Source organism: Triturus cristatus, chromosome 1_1 (assembly GCF_964204655.1).
Source record: "Triturus cristatus chromosome 1_1, aTriCri1.1, whole genome shotgun sequence".
Classification (NCBI taxonomy): domain Eukaryota; kingdom Metazoa; phylum Chordata; class Amphibia; order Caudata; family Salamandridae; genus Triturus; species Triturus cristatus.
Genome location: NC_140579.1, coordinates 50,865,424 through 50,877,466, shown reverse-complemented (window position 1 = coordinate 50,877,466; position 12,043 = coordinate 50,865,424). Strand labels below are relative to the sequence as shown.

Here is a 12,043-nt window from a genome sequence, read left to right as displayed (position 1 = left end):
CCTGTTTAACTGGTCATATGCACCACTTCACCGTCATCATGCACATACATTTTGTTTGAAAAACAACTAAGGAAATAAACAGTACAGTCCGACTTCTGGTTTGAGAATTATTCCTGAATTCAACAAATAAAAAGTAAATACATACAAATAACAAGCGCGGCCAGTGATGGGGCGGACAGAAGATGTGCACGCGGCAGGTGCCTTTACTGGCAGCGGAAAAAAAAAGTCCACAGAGTATCACGCCGCCAGTAAAGGGGCCAATACCCGCGTGCATCTTCTGTTTCAGTTTGTCTCCCCTCGTGCACGCTGGAATCTTATGGATTGCAAAAGGCGTCTCATGGCAGTGCAGCGCATGCGCTGCTTTCGCCAGGCCGAGACCTAAAAAAAGAGGAACGCGCCTACCAGTGCTGAAGCAGTTGAGTTGGTAGTGCATGTGCGACATTGCCTTCAGTTACGCCCATTCACAAGTATGGTGAAAGGCAGGCGCGCAACGCCTATTGGGCTCAAAGGGCTTCAGCGCCCCCTCCCTCTCGTGTGTGTCAGCCCGGGCTGAGACCGCTTCCTGGGCACCGACACAGCCGCACCCGAGTACTTCACATGTCTTTAAAAGGCCATTTGCTTGTTAATGAGGCTTTGTTGTTTTTTTAACCCCTTCTTAGAGCCCTTGCATCTCCACTCTGCCTATTGCTGGAAGTATCAGCCCCCCCCCCCCCAACTTTTGGCTCTAGTTGCACCTCTGGTGAAAGACATAAACTGTACGTTTGATACTAAGTGTTTGCCTTTTGTCCTGCACTGTGAATTCAGCATCGACGTCTCTATGGTGCTCGTGTGTATATCGGGCATATTTTGCATGAGAAATGGTGATGACCTCGGCTCCCTGGGTACGTTTACCATCGAAGTACAGGGCAGAGTCCTGTTATTGAAAGCATTGCTTTCCTCGCTCTAGCTTCCCATTCTACTTCACATAATAGCTGTTTTCTTAACCTCTTTTGTCCCATCTCCTTTCTCTTCTCTGTCGCGCAACTTCTCATGTCTGTTCTTTTCTCTATGCCCTCATCTTTCAAATGCTTTTTTCATTTTCTCTTTTTTTGTGTTCTCTTTCTACTTCACATTCTCATTCCGATATACTCGGCTGCCACATAAGTTGTCTTTTTTTCTTACCATCTTCTTGTTCTGCTCGTCGTTCTTTTTCTTGTTCACTACCCCTTTTCCATCTGTCTTTCTTTCACAAAATTGTTTTTTTCTTCATCTTTCACACGTCTTTCTTTTGTCACTTTCCTCTCATCTTTTACATAGTTGCTCCATTTTCGAATTTATCTCCCTCATATTGTCTCGCTTTTTATGTTTTTTTGGTCTGATTATTTTAGGAAGAAATGGATACCAGACCCAAGGTTTCATCGCTCCTCAACCGTCTGGCCAACTACACCAACCTGCCACAGGGAGCAAAGGAGCATGAAGAGGCAGAATGCTTGGGGGAGGGCAGGAAGAAAACCTATAAGGTGAGAAGTGGAGAGTGGCTGAGGATGTCACAATGAATAATGAGCACAGTTGGAGAAAGAAGAGTTTTATTTGACGCCCATTCGCTCCTCATAGGATGTTATATAATGAGAAAAATAGATCTCGAGGACCCCGTTAACATCTATCAATCGCTTGTGTAGCATAGTATAGCCCCAAATGTTCCAGCGGATGTTAACACATTGAGCTGTCTTTCTAAAGTCCAGGATTGTTCTTGGCTGCTTCAGTGGCTCACGGTTGTGCGTCAAACGGAGGTCCTCTGCTGTTCTCCTTCGATGTAAAATAACAATTCCTAATTATAGTTTGCCTGCACGTTAAGGCATGCGAGGTCAATTTGTATTTCTTTACAAAAAATTGCTTCCCATGACCCGTTTTACAAGGTGGCTTCTGAGAGGACACAGACGGTACATTTTGAGACACATTACGTTAGGATTTCCAGATCACTCCATAAGGTCTTTTTGGCTCTTAAGCCCTTTCTTCAAGTGACCCGTTCCAGGTTAGTGATGGCGCACATGGACCGTGCCACGCCATACTTCTGGATAAGGAAAATAGGAGTTGCTCTCCCACATCATGGAGGGCATGTTATGGCTGCTCTCTCACATACCAGAGCTCAACAACTAGAGGGCAGACAACCTAATGAGGCGTCTTAGCCCCACACGTTCTTAATGCTTAATTCCGTCTTTAATTTCGAAAGCTGCCTTTGTCATTTCCCAGAATATCCTGCTCAAATGATTCACGTTCAAAATGTCCAAGGTGCTGCTGGTGCCGACTTGATGTGGAAATTCAGAAATATGGATGGACGAAAAGAAGACTTTAGTTGCTGGTGGAAAGACATGGAGGTTGAATGGGAGAAACATGGAGTTTTTCTTGGCCTCCTTCAAAACAAATCTACTCTTGCTGTAACATGTGCCATACCATTTAGCCAGCTTGGAGCCTCGTGTGCCTTTGAACCGTACTCTTGGTTCCACCGGTGCACGGCCTTCTTTTATCCAAGGCGCGGACTGAAACAAAGGCATTTTCTGCTTTAGTTTGTTTTTGCCTCCACTTTTCCTCACTTTTGGAAATCCTGCTGGAACTTCATATCTGGCATTCTTTGCTTTTACCTTCATAAACCCGAGCCTCTGCCTGTAATAGATTAACTGGTCCCTTTAGAAAGCAGCGATGGTGCATGAGCTAGGTTCGGAACCACGGCTGCTAGATGGATGGCTGCGCACGCCCCGCAGTGCCATCACCTGCATGGGACAGACCCTGCATGCAGTGTCAAATCACTGCATGGAGCTAATGCATCTTCATTGGCTTCTTCTAGTAGTTTTTTCTTGGAAAATATTTGTAGGGTGGCCCTGTAGCTTCTCTCCTGTACATTTTGCAAGCAGTACACTGGGTGTTTCCTACCAAAGTAATGCTTGATTTGGCCAGGAGGTTCTGCCAGATCTAATTCCCCTCTTTCTTTACCCTTTGCTATGGAATCTACCCCCAGGTTGGCACTGGAGAGAAACCAGGACCCAGCTGTAGGATAAAACTACCTTTACTGCGTAGTATTGTGTGATGTAGCAAAGAGATAAGGTGGTGGTGGGTACCTGGTGAACGGCCCCTACTCCATCTATGGAATTCACCTGCCCAATAGTGCTCTGCAGCAAGCCATGAACCAGCAAAGGACAACAGTGTGCGAGTTTCTCTCCAATGGAGTGCTTGCTGCTCCGATTATGTTTACATAGGTGATGGTAATGCGGAGGTACAGTCTACATGTTTATGGTTCCACTAAACCCACTACAGCGGTGCTTTCTGTTCCCACTGGTGTTGATGCAGAGACACTGATGTCATGGGAGAGGGCATAAAGGCTCACCAGGCCTGATTTACAGTTTGACCAATGTGCTGCTCTGTTACAAGCGTGATGAATATCACGTGCGCCTCATTACAAGTGAATTATGGGCTATGGCACTTGTAATAAGAGGGACAGGATCTCTGTCAGCTTTGTGACAGGGTTATCTCTCTGCCAAAGCCCATAAGTTACTATCAAGTTCTCCATTTTTAGCTGATTCTTAATGCTCCTCTCATCATCATGCTTTTTTAGATTAGTCACTAATTATGAATAATAATGCCATGAATGAATGCCATTTTTTCACAGTAGATGATAGCATTGTTTTCTATCTATATATTTTCAATATGCAATAGCAGAGGAAAACTGCATGTGTCTTGTTGCATGTCCTGGGAACTGGAGGGTGGGGGCCACCACTGAGAAGGAACATGTGCTTTATGGCCAGCAGTGGAATAGTAGCCAGGCTGAGCAACCTGCACTGGGATGTGTATCACAGAAATATTGTTTGACAACAGCTTCAACTTTAAGCATAGGTTGTGTCAACATTTGAAACTGAATACTGTAATGGCAGTGACAGGAATTGTGTGATTGCTGCACTGTATAAAATGTTGTGCCCGGTTAAGAGGGGATTATCCGAGGAGAGTATCCTGCTAAGACGGCGTGGGCATTTCATGGAGGTCTTATGGGCTAGGAAGATGTTATCAATATTTGAAGTCACGAGCTATGGGCGCTGTATAGACTTCTTATGGAACAGAAGCAGAATCTGCATTAAATTAATGATTTAAGAACATTTATTTAACTGTGGATTTTATGAAAAAGTTTAGCAGAATGGTTCAGCAACATCATCATATTTTTCACAAATTCATAAGTTTTTAACTCTTTCTGCTACACAATGTATTTAACGGCTGGTATATCCACGGAGAATGGCAGATAATTAGTTACACCATTTTCACTGCAACCTTTACCAGATATGTTTCCCAGGCTGACTTTGGTCTTTCTTCTCTGGCAGTCTCCAAGGATGGGAACCTTCATGGGCGTCTACCTCCCTTGCTTGCAGAACATTTTTGGAGTGATTCTCTTCTTGAGACTGACTTGGGTCGTCGGAACAGCTGGTGTGCTTCAGGCTTTCAGCATTGTCCTCATGTGTTGCTGTTGTGTAAGTGTGATATAATACAATACAAAATAAAACCATGGACAACGTAATATATACCAACTTGATTACACCGGGGGAGTGCTTTACTTCTCCTTTCGCATTTTTTACTTCTCAGTCTATACTTTAAAGTTTACTTCTCGAAAACAATATTTAAAATATTTTTTAAATGGCTTAAAAAAACAAAAATTGGGGAAGATGCGGAAATAAAGTACCAGGAAACGAAAAAGTTGAAAGGAAGATTAAAAAAGGCAGTAGAGAGTTCACCCATAAGAAAAACAAGGACAGAACAAAAGGAAAAATATCAAAGAAAACAAAAGGGAGGTGGGGTGAAAAAGAAAATGAAGAAAACGAAAAAAAAACAATATGGGGCTTACTCTCAAAAGAAAAAAAAATGAGTAAAAAGAAAAACATAAAATGAGTGCAATTGAAACTCTTTTTTTCGGTAAAATACAATAAAAGAAACATACGTTTAGGGTAGACATCATGCATTCCAATTTAAGAGGGAACAAGCCTGTATATGTTAAAAATAAATACAGTTAAGAAATAGAACTGGTTATCAAAAACTGTGAAAGCGCGTAATAGGATACCTAAGGACAATAGTTATCATATAATTCGTAGCTTTTAAGCCACAGACAAGCCAGAGATTACTGTGCAACGTGGCAGTATCCCTTATCTAAAGTGCAAATGCATTCGTTAAATAGTTCTGTGGTCGTCAGACTATAAAATTACGTTCATAGGCATCACACAGCAAGATTAAAATAGTTGTTTAAAAACTTCAATACTCCCAATAAGAACACATTAATTAATTGGTACTTCGGTTAACCTGAGTTCAAGGGTAAGAGAAGACTATTTACATTTTAAAACTTTAAACTAGTGACCATTGCGACGATTAATCTTGATAGGACGGGTCATCACATCTAGAATTCTCAGGGGTGAATTAGGAGGATTGCCAGTGCCTTCCTTCTATTTGCCCAAGAGTGGCCTAAGAACTTCGCAGTTGCGCACACGAATAAGGGTCTTGCATCAGATTTCCAGAGGCGCAGGGCCACTCTAGAATCTCGAGTTCCAAGTTGTCTGCCAACTGGGGTTAACCATTTACCCCTGGGTTTTGCCTATGATGTGCAGGCAAAGAGGACATGCCTATTGATTAGTGCGGGCAGGGGTAACAAGGGCAGCCCTTAGACTGGGCTTTGTAGTACAGCCAAGAGTTTATAAATACATTGATTGGCAGACTACCATGCCTGAATTGAATGTAGAGCTTCCGGTCTGCCGACACCTTGATTAAGTCAAGGTAGCTTTCTAGAGAGCGGCTGACTTTGAAGTCTCTAAGTTCTTCAGTTAGTCTGCCCTGGTTACTATTAAACCCTGCATTTTGTTCAACCCATTCCCAGTATAGTAGTTTGATCTGTCTTCTGGTATGGGTTGCTGGGCAATCAATATGTCATGGTAAGCCAATGCTGGGCATAAGGCTTTTAACATGTTTGATCCAGCCTATCTTATTCGTGGTGTCTAGGGCACAGACCTCATTAAAAGCTGCGAGATAGGGTGTCAATTCGTTGGTAGTGACAATCCTCTGCCAAAATCGCAGGGAGCGGAGCTTTGCTAGATCACTAATAAGTGTAATGCCCATATCGAGCTTTAATGGGCAAAGGGGAGTGCTTTGCAGGAGGGGGACCAGATTTTTGAGGAACTTGTTCTCTAAGACTGTGAGGTCGCTTACTCTTACCATGCCCCACAGCTTGACCCCATATATGGCACTGCTCACAGTTGCAGCTATACAGTTTTAGTGCTGCTGCTATTGGCTTAGTGTGAGAGAGACAGTTTTCCTTCCTCAGGGCCCCGGTTACCTGAGAACATTTATGGTAGGCCTTGTAGAGATGTCTCCAGGCAATACCCTCAGACAGTTTGATTCCCAGGTAATCGAAGGAACTCACTCTCTCTAAGGGGATATTGTCTAAAAGCAGGTTCCATTTGAAAGACTTATGGGGTTTCAGCAACATTAGCTTCGTTTTGGAGATGTTTATTTCAAGGCCCCTCCCATCGTAGAAGAGCTTGAATTGATTGGTCACAATGCGGGTTTTAACTGAATGCATGTCCATGGTAGAGATTTTTCGAACATGTGAGAGGAGATCACTGACGTGAGCCCTTGTTCGTTTGCACTGAGGATCTTCACTGCAGCAGAAAGCCCGGAGGACTCCATTGCCCACATCCCTTAACGGCTGGAGCCGCCACCGTCACTGGGTCTGTGCCAGGAGGTGCATTTAAGCCGTTCCGGGCTCCCGCAGCATGGGAGCCCTTGTTCTTTTGCACTGAGGCACATTACAGCGGTAAAAAGCCCGGAGGACTCCATTGCCCTCATCCCTTAGCTGGTAAGGAAATCTACTACCTTTTTTAAACTAGGTATAATTAATAACTTCGGAAAATGGGTAAAAGTAAATTAACGCCGACCATGACTACCAATGGAAATCCCGCAGGCAAAAATGTGCCAATAACTAACTATTTGAAAACCGCCATGGGACTGATTTAACAAGATTGTCCAAGTGGGAGAATGCTTAGCTGCTACAAAAACAGCACTAAATGCAGCTCTAAAAGAGACTAGGTCAGATCGGACAGTTTTGGTGGAACCTGAACCCATCTCAGAAGACCAGGCTAAATTGTAAAAATAAGGAGATAATGTACCAAATACGGATAATTTAAAAGAGGGCCCATGCATATCGACCCTCCCACTTGAGATATCCATACCATCAAATAATACTGACTTGGTTTCCCCACTGGCCAAAAAGAGCAAACAACAATCAGTAAAAATGAAAGTACCATCTCCAAATCAGCCAATGAACCCGAAAGCTAAGCAAAAGAAAGGAAAAAATACACAGTAGAGGCAAAAGGAACAGGGGCTGACAAATAAATAAAGTATACACAAGGTATCAAAACTCTTTTAAAAAAATTGCATGGAAAAATTGACAATATTGAAAGGCGATTAATGTTGGAAATTAAGTCGGCGCAAATTTTTTTACCCACTTAACTGATTTGGTCACAAACCTATTGCCTCCAGAAATTCCCCATAAGGCTACGCCTGGTAGAGACCTGGATGAGAAGACAAAAGTAGGGCATAGTTTCCCAGTTGCATCTGAAAAACTCTATCCGACGACGGGGCCACAAGTAAAGGAAGTGTTTAATATACAACCTACCGTAACATCAAGAGACTATAATTTACGTAATATAAATCAAACAGGAATTGAAGGTATTATAAGAACAAACCCACTGTGAACTGCTGCCCAACGAAGTCTGGCCAGGTCTTTTTTCCACGTATCTCCCCAGGCAACCCCCTATGTAATCGTTTTCAAAAATGTCCCGAAATTGACAAGCAATACTGATAAAGCCGGATTCTTATCTGTCTTGCCATCACCAAGAATCCTCTCAGGTCGCCAGGATCTTTTTATCTGCTAAATAGTGTAGAGGGAAGGAAATCCAACATTAACACATAATCAAAGGAAAATGAATTTGAACTCCAAAGGACCACTGACTCCAAATCTCAAATTTTAGGGGTTTATTACAAAGCCAAAAATAGCTGCACATACAAGCACCTCAGCACGAGGTTAAGAAAATAAATGGGCACTAATACAAAAAAATATCCTACGCAGGAGTCTTATCCGACTCGGAATAAGAAGAATAGTCAGCTCTAGTAACATCAGGCAAGCGATAATCACTCCAATCTCTACATTAGAAGACATTAACCTGAAAAGGAAATCAGTTAGTCTATCCCTACTCTATCTCTAAGGTGACATCCCTACTTAGCATTTTCCCTCCCAGGCAAGAGAGTAAAAAGGTGTCAGAAGTGAAGACTTCCTTAGAAGTACACTCACTTAGCCAGAGCTCGTTCTAAGATGCTCCTTCTAGCTCCCCATCTAAACCTCGACTCCTCAACCCACGGGGCACTGTCCCTAACTCAAAATCCCAAAAACGTAGAACACGCTCTCCGGCACACCTCTTCAGCCAGGTCTTCTCCCAGTGATTTTCCAGTGAAACTTGTCTCCCTTCCAACGACGGTTTACTTGTCCTCTGGTCCCAGGCACCTTCTTCGCCAAAAGTATAATCCCTACATTCCAGTATTCTCCCATATTGGCTTCTCAGGCCATCCTGACTCCTGAAACAAAGAGTTAGTTTCTCTAACGAGCTAGGTGTCCTTGCACCTGCAACAAAACATGGGAACGAGAAACTTTCCACTTCTCTGAGATTTTCTAACGTCCTGAAACTCAAAGCCTTACCAAGGGAAATCAATTTCGGCCTACAATATTTAGCTAACATAAGATACGAACAGGCCTTTCTCTTTAAACGTATATGCGATCAGGCCTTTACACAATTTAAACACACTCTTATAAAATCACACTATAAACCTTGATTTCATTACTCTACATATATAAGAATAAGCAAACCATACGTACAGACTTTAATATAGTGCACGTTTAAACCTAATGCATCACATTACACAAAAAACAATCCTTATGCGTTAACTAAAATACATTTGCAATTAACTACGACATTGCTCTTCATAAATGGCATGGTTACATTTCTAATCGCACTATTCTAAGCAGATTTTAGTAACACATTTCTAAGTCACACGTTAATATGGGTCCTTTAATATGTGGGTGCGGAATAACCGTGATTATGGTGCACCCCTACAATTTTTGAAACAACATGGCGCTCTCTGTTACCCCCACCCCCCCTTTTATGACTAGTGTCATCACACCATTTCACAATTCCCTTGGAGAAAGAACCGACCTAAACAGTGCTTGTTGCCATCCTCCCCCGTCGGAGTCTCTCCATATTCTTAAGGTTCTGATATTGACTGTCCTGCAGTCTGGCCATTCGCATTTCACTCGCTCTGAGAGCTCTCTCAACTCTATTTCCTTTATACCACTTGTAAGCTCTAATGAATCCCCACAAGCAAACCACACAAACCACAACAATGATGAGTGGTTTTAGCACAAAGCCAAGGAACCCTTTCCTAAGCTGGCAAACCAACTTCCCACGCGACCAAATCCTTTACCAATCTTTTCCCACACACTCTCTTCAGTCAAATCCTCTACCTCATTATGGATCGTGGTAATGTTGCTTATATATTTCTCCAGATCCTTGCTGTTATCTGGAATATACGTACAACATTCCTGAACTTTCAATAATGTGCAGACTTCGCCCTCTTTTGAAAATAATACATCTAAAGCACGTCGGTTCTGCAAAACCATTGTCCTTATCGATAACATCTCTCCATTCACAAGTATCAGTGACTTCGCCGTATTTATTGACCACTCATCAACTACAGTCACCAATCGTCTGATCTTCACATCATTCAAAACCACACCCAATCTAGGTATCATTGCTCCAAAAATATCTCCAATCACTGCTCCTGCACTCACAGCTCTCTTCACTCTCGAGTGCTGTCCATCCTCCAAAAGCTCCAAATCGTCTGCATGGTAAATCTTCGGAAAAATGATTCCCAAATAGCACGTAGCATACCAATTCGCAGGCAACCTGACATAGGCATTCTTTCCACACACATAATAAACAGTTGGAATCACTTGCACAGAGCCTTGCAGAAAGTTCTTAGCAGAATCTTCCATGGTGAAAATATGATCACACGCACTCTGACCCACCGGAACCTTTTCATCGTAGGTCTGATAACGTCTCACACACAACTTCCCTTTCTGCTCCTTGTCCAATGCTATAGGACCATAACTTCCTCTAGCTCTATGAGATCTTTCTTCTTCAGTCCAATCTACCGGACTCTCCCCTGTATTTCGAGTCTGTGTTAACTTTCTATATCTATCTTCTACCTGATCTACGAATTTCTTCTCTACATCTGACAATGAACAGGTCAAGTTATGCCGATGAGCATAAGCCGTATCCAATTCCAAAGACGGTATGAAGTACTTCCGAAGTCTGTCCTCTGACTTATATTAGTCATACTTATTCAAATGCTTGTAAGCTGGAACTTCAGGAAGCACTGCATCGTAATTGGAAAATAAATTCTCAAACTGACCTCTCTCATAGAAGATACTAAGCAATAAACTACATGAAATTCCATACGTCAGTGGAAGATGGTGATATCTAATACCCTCGTCCACTGAGACAGGTAACTGCATACACACATAGCAGTCTTTCGCATCCATTGCTCCACGTACTCATACAGCAGCCTTGCATACGCATTAAGCTTAAAATTACCTTTTGACAAATCTATGTGAAATCTACGACTCTCTTCGATTAGTAAAGCTCTTTCAGCTCCTATGGTGACCTCCTTTTGGCTAGAAGTGGTAGGTGTAGGTGTTCCCTGTACCGCCGCTTCCTGCTCATGTGAAACCATATACGAAGCTACAACCACAATGATTATAGAGACTATCACTCCACCTACAAGTGTACCTACTACTAATTTGGACCTACGATGAGTATTTCCAGCATCCATGATCTCACAAAGTTCTCAAAAGTTCTTGGTTTCAGCAGGAAACAATTAAGAGTCTCTTTTCTCCTCCAAACGTTGCTTGCTAACCAGTTCGAACAATACTCAGAGAAGCTGGAAATCCCCTGACTATTTCAGTTGCTTATTTACACAGTCCACAAAAAGACTTCCCTAGCTTTCTTTCGTCTTCTCTCCGGAAAGTCCCTATCTTTATTCTTCTTCCACTCGGGCCTAGGTTATCTTCTTCATAGACTTTTATTTACAATAGTTCGCTTTTCAGTCCAAAATAAGATCAGCTCCCAGAATCTCTAAAACATGCTGCAAAAGTTCAAGATGAAGAACAACCACCTCATGGGTCGGTGCCTGAAATCCAAACGTTGGAAAGACCAATCTTTGTAGTATCAGTTCACGGACTTTACTCCGAAGTGGGGGATTTGGAACGGTCAGGGTCAGCACTCCTTCGATTTCGAGACCTGGGACCACCAATCCCACGTCTATTTTCACATTCGGTGTCTTGCTGACCACAGTCACGAACCTCAACCTCCCCGAACTCAGAACTCCTGGCATCAGTCACAACGTATGTCCACTCTGGGGTGGCGTATCTCTGACAAGGCACTCTTGCTCTCCTGGATCTTTTCAGACCTCCTCGAGCTTGTTCTTTGTCACTCAGTTCAGATTGAGACGTTTCAGAAACTGGGGCAAGATCTCGTTCAGGTGCCAACCTTAGGTTCAGCCGCCTCTGACTCCCGGGCCAAATCTCTTCTGCTCTTGTGGCACTTCTGCTCTCCCTCTGGGTACCCTGTACACTACTTCCTTCTTTGGCTGAATTTGACTCTTCTCCGTCTGAGTCAAATTCGGGGCTCTGATTGACACAACCCCTCTCAGCTCGATCCAGTGTACAACCAATGCGTCAGCGACCCTCACAGCTTGACTTGCCCTCTCAGATGGCCCTGCCACCTCAGCTGGATTTTCATTCACAAGAGGGGCGGTTTCTTCCAAGGGTGCTGGGACTCTGCGGGTATGGGTGGCATTCACCCAGTTCGGCAACCCTCCACACTTCACTGCCGTGTTCGTGACCAATATTACCTGGTACGGGCCAAGCCAACGA

At 43.3% G+C, this 12,043-nt stretch overlaps 1 protein-coding gene across 1 annotated transcript in view; it reads left to right on the top strand.

The window, feature by feature from the left end:
* The window catches only part of LOC146869340 (solute carrier family 12 member 6-like), a 395,891-nt gene that overhangs the window by 145,614 nt on the left and 238,234 nt on the right, over positions 1 to 12,043 (top strand). The window contains exons 3-4 of the mRNA XM_085651058.1: positions 1,368 to 1,499; positions 4,341 to 4,487. Of these exons, the coding sequence (XP_085507184.1) occupies positions 1,368 to 1,499; positions 4,341 to 4,487 (279 nt within the window). The remainder of the gene's footprint in view (positions 1 to 1,367; positions 1,500 to 4,340; positions 4,488 to 12,043) is intronic.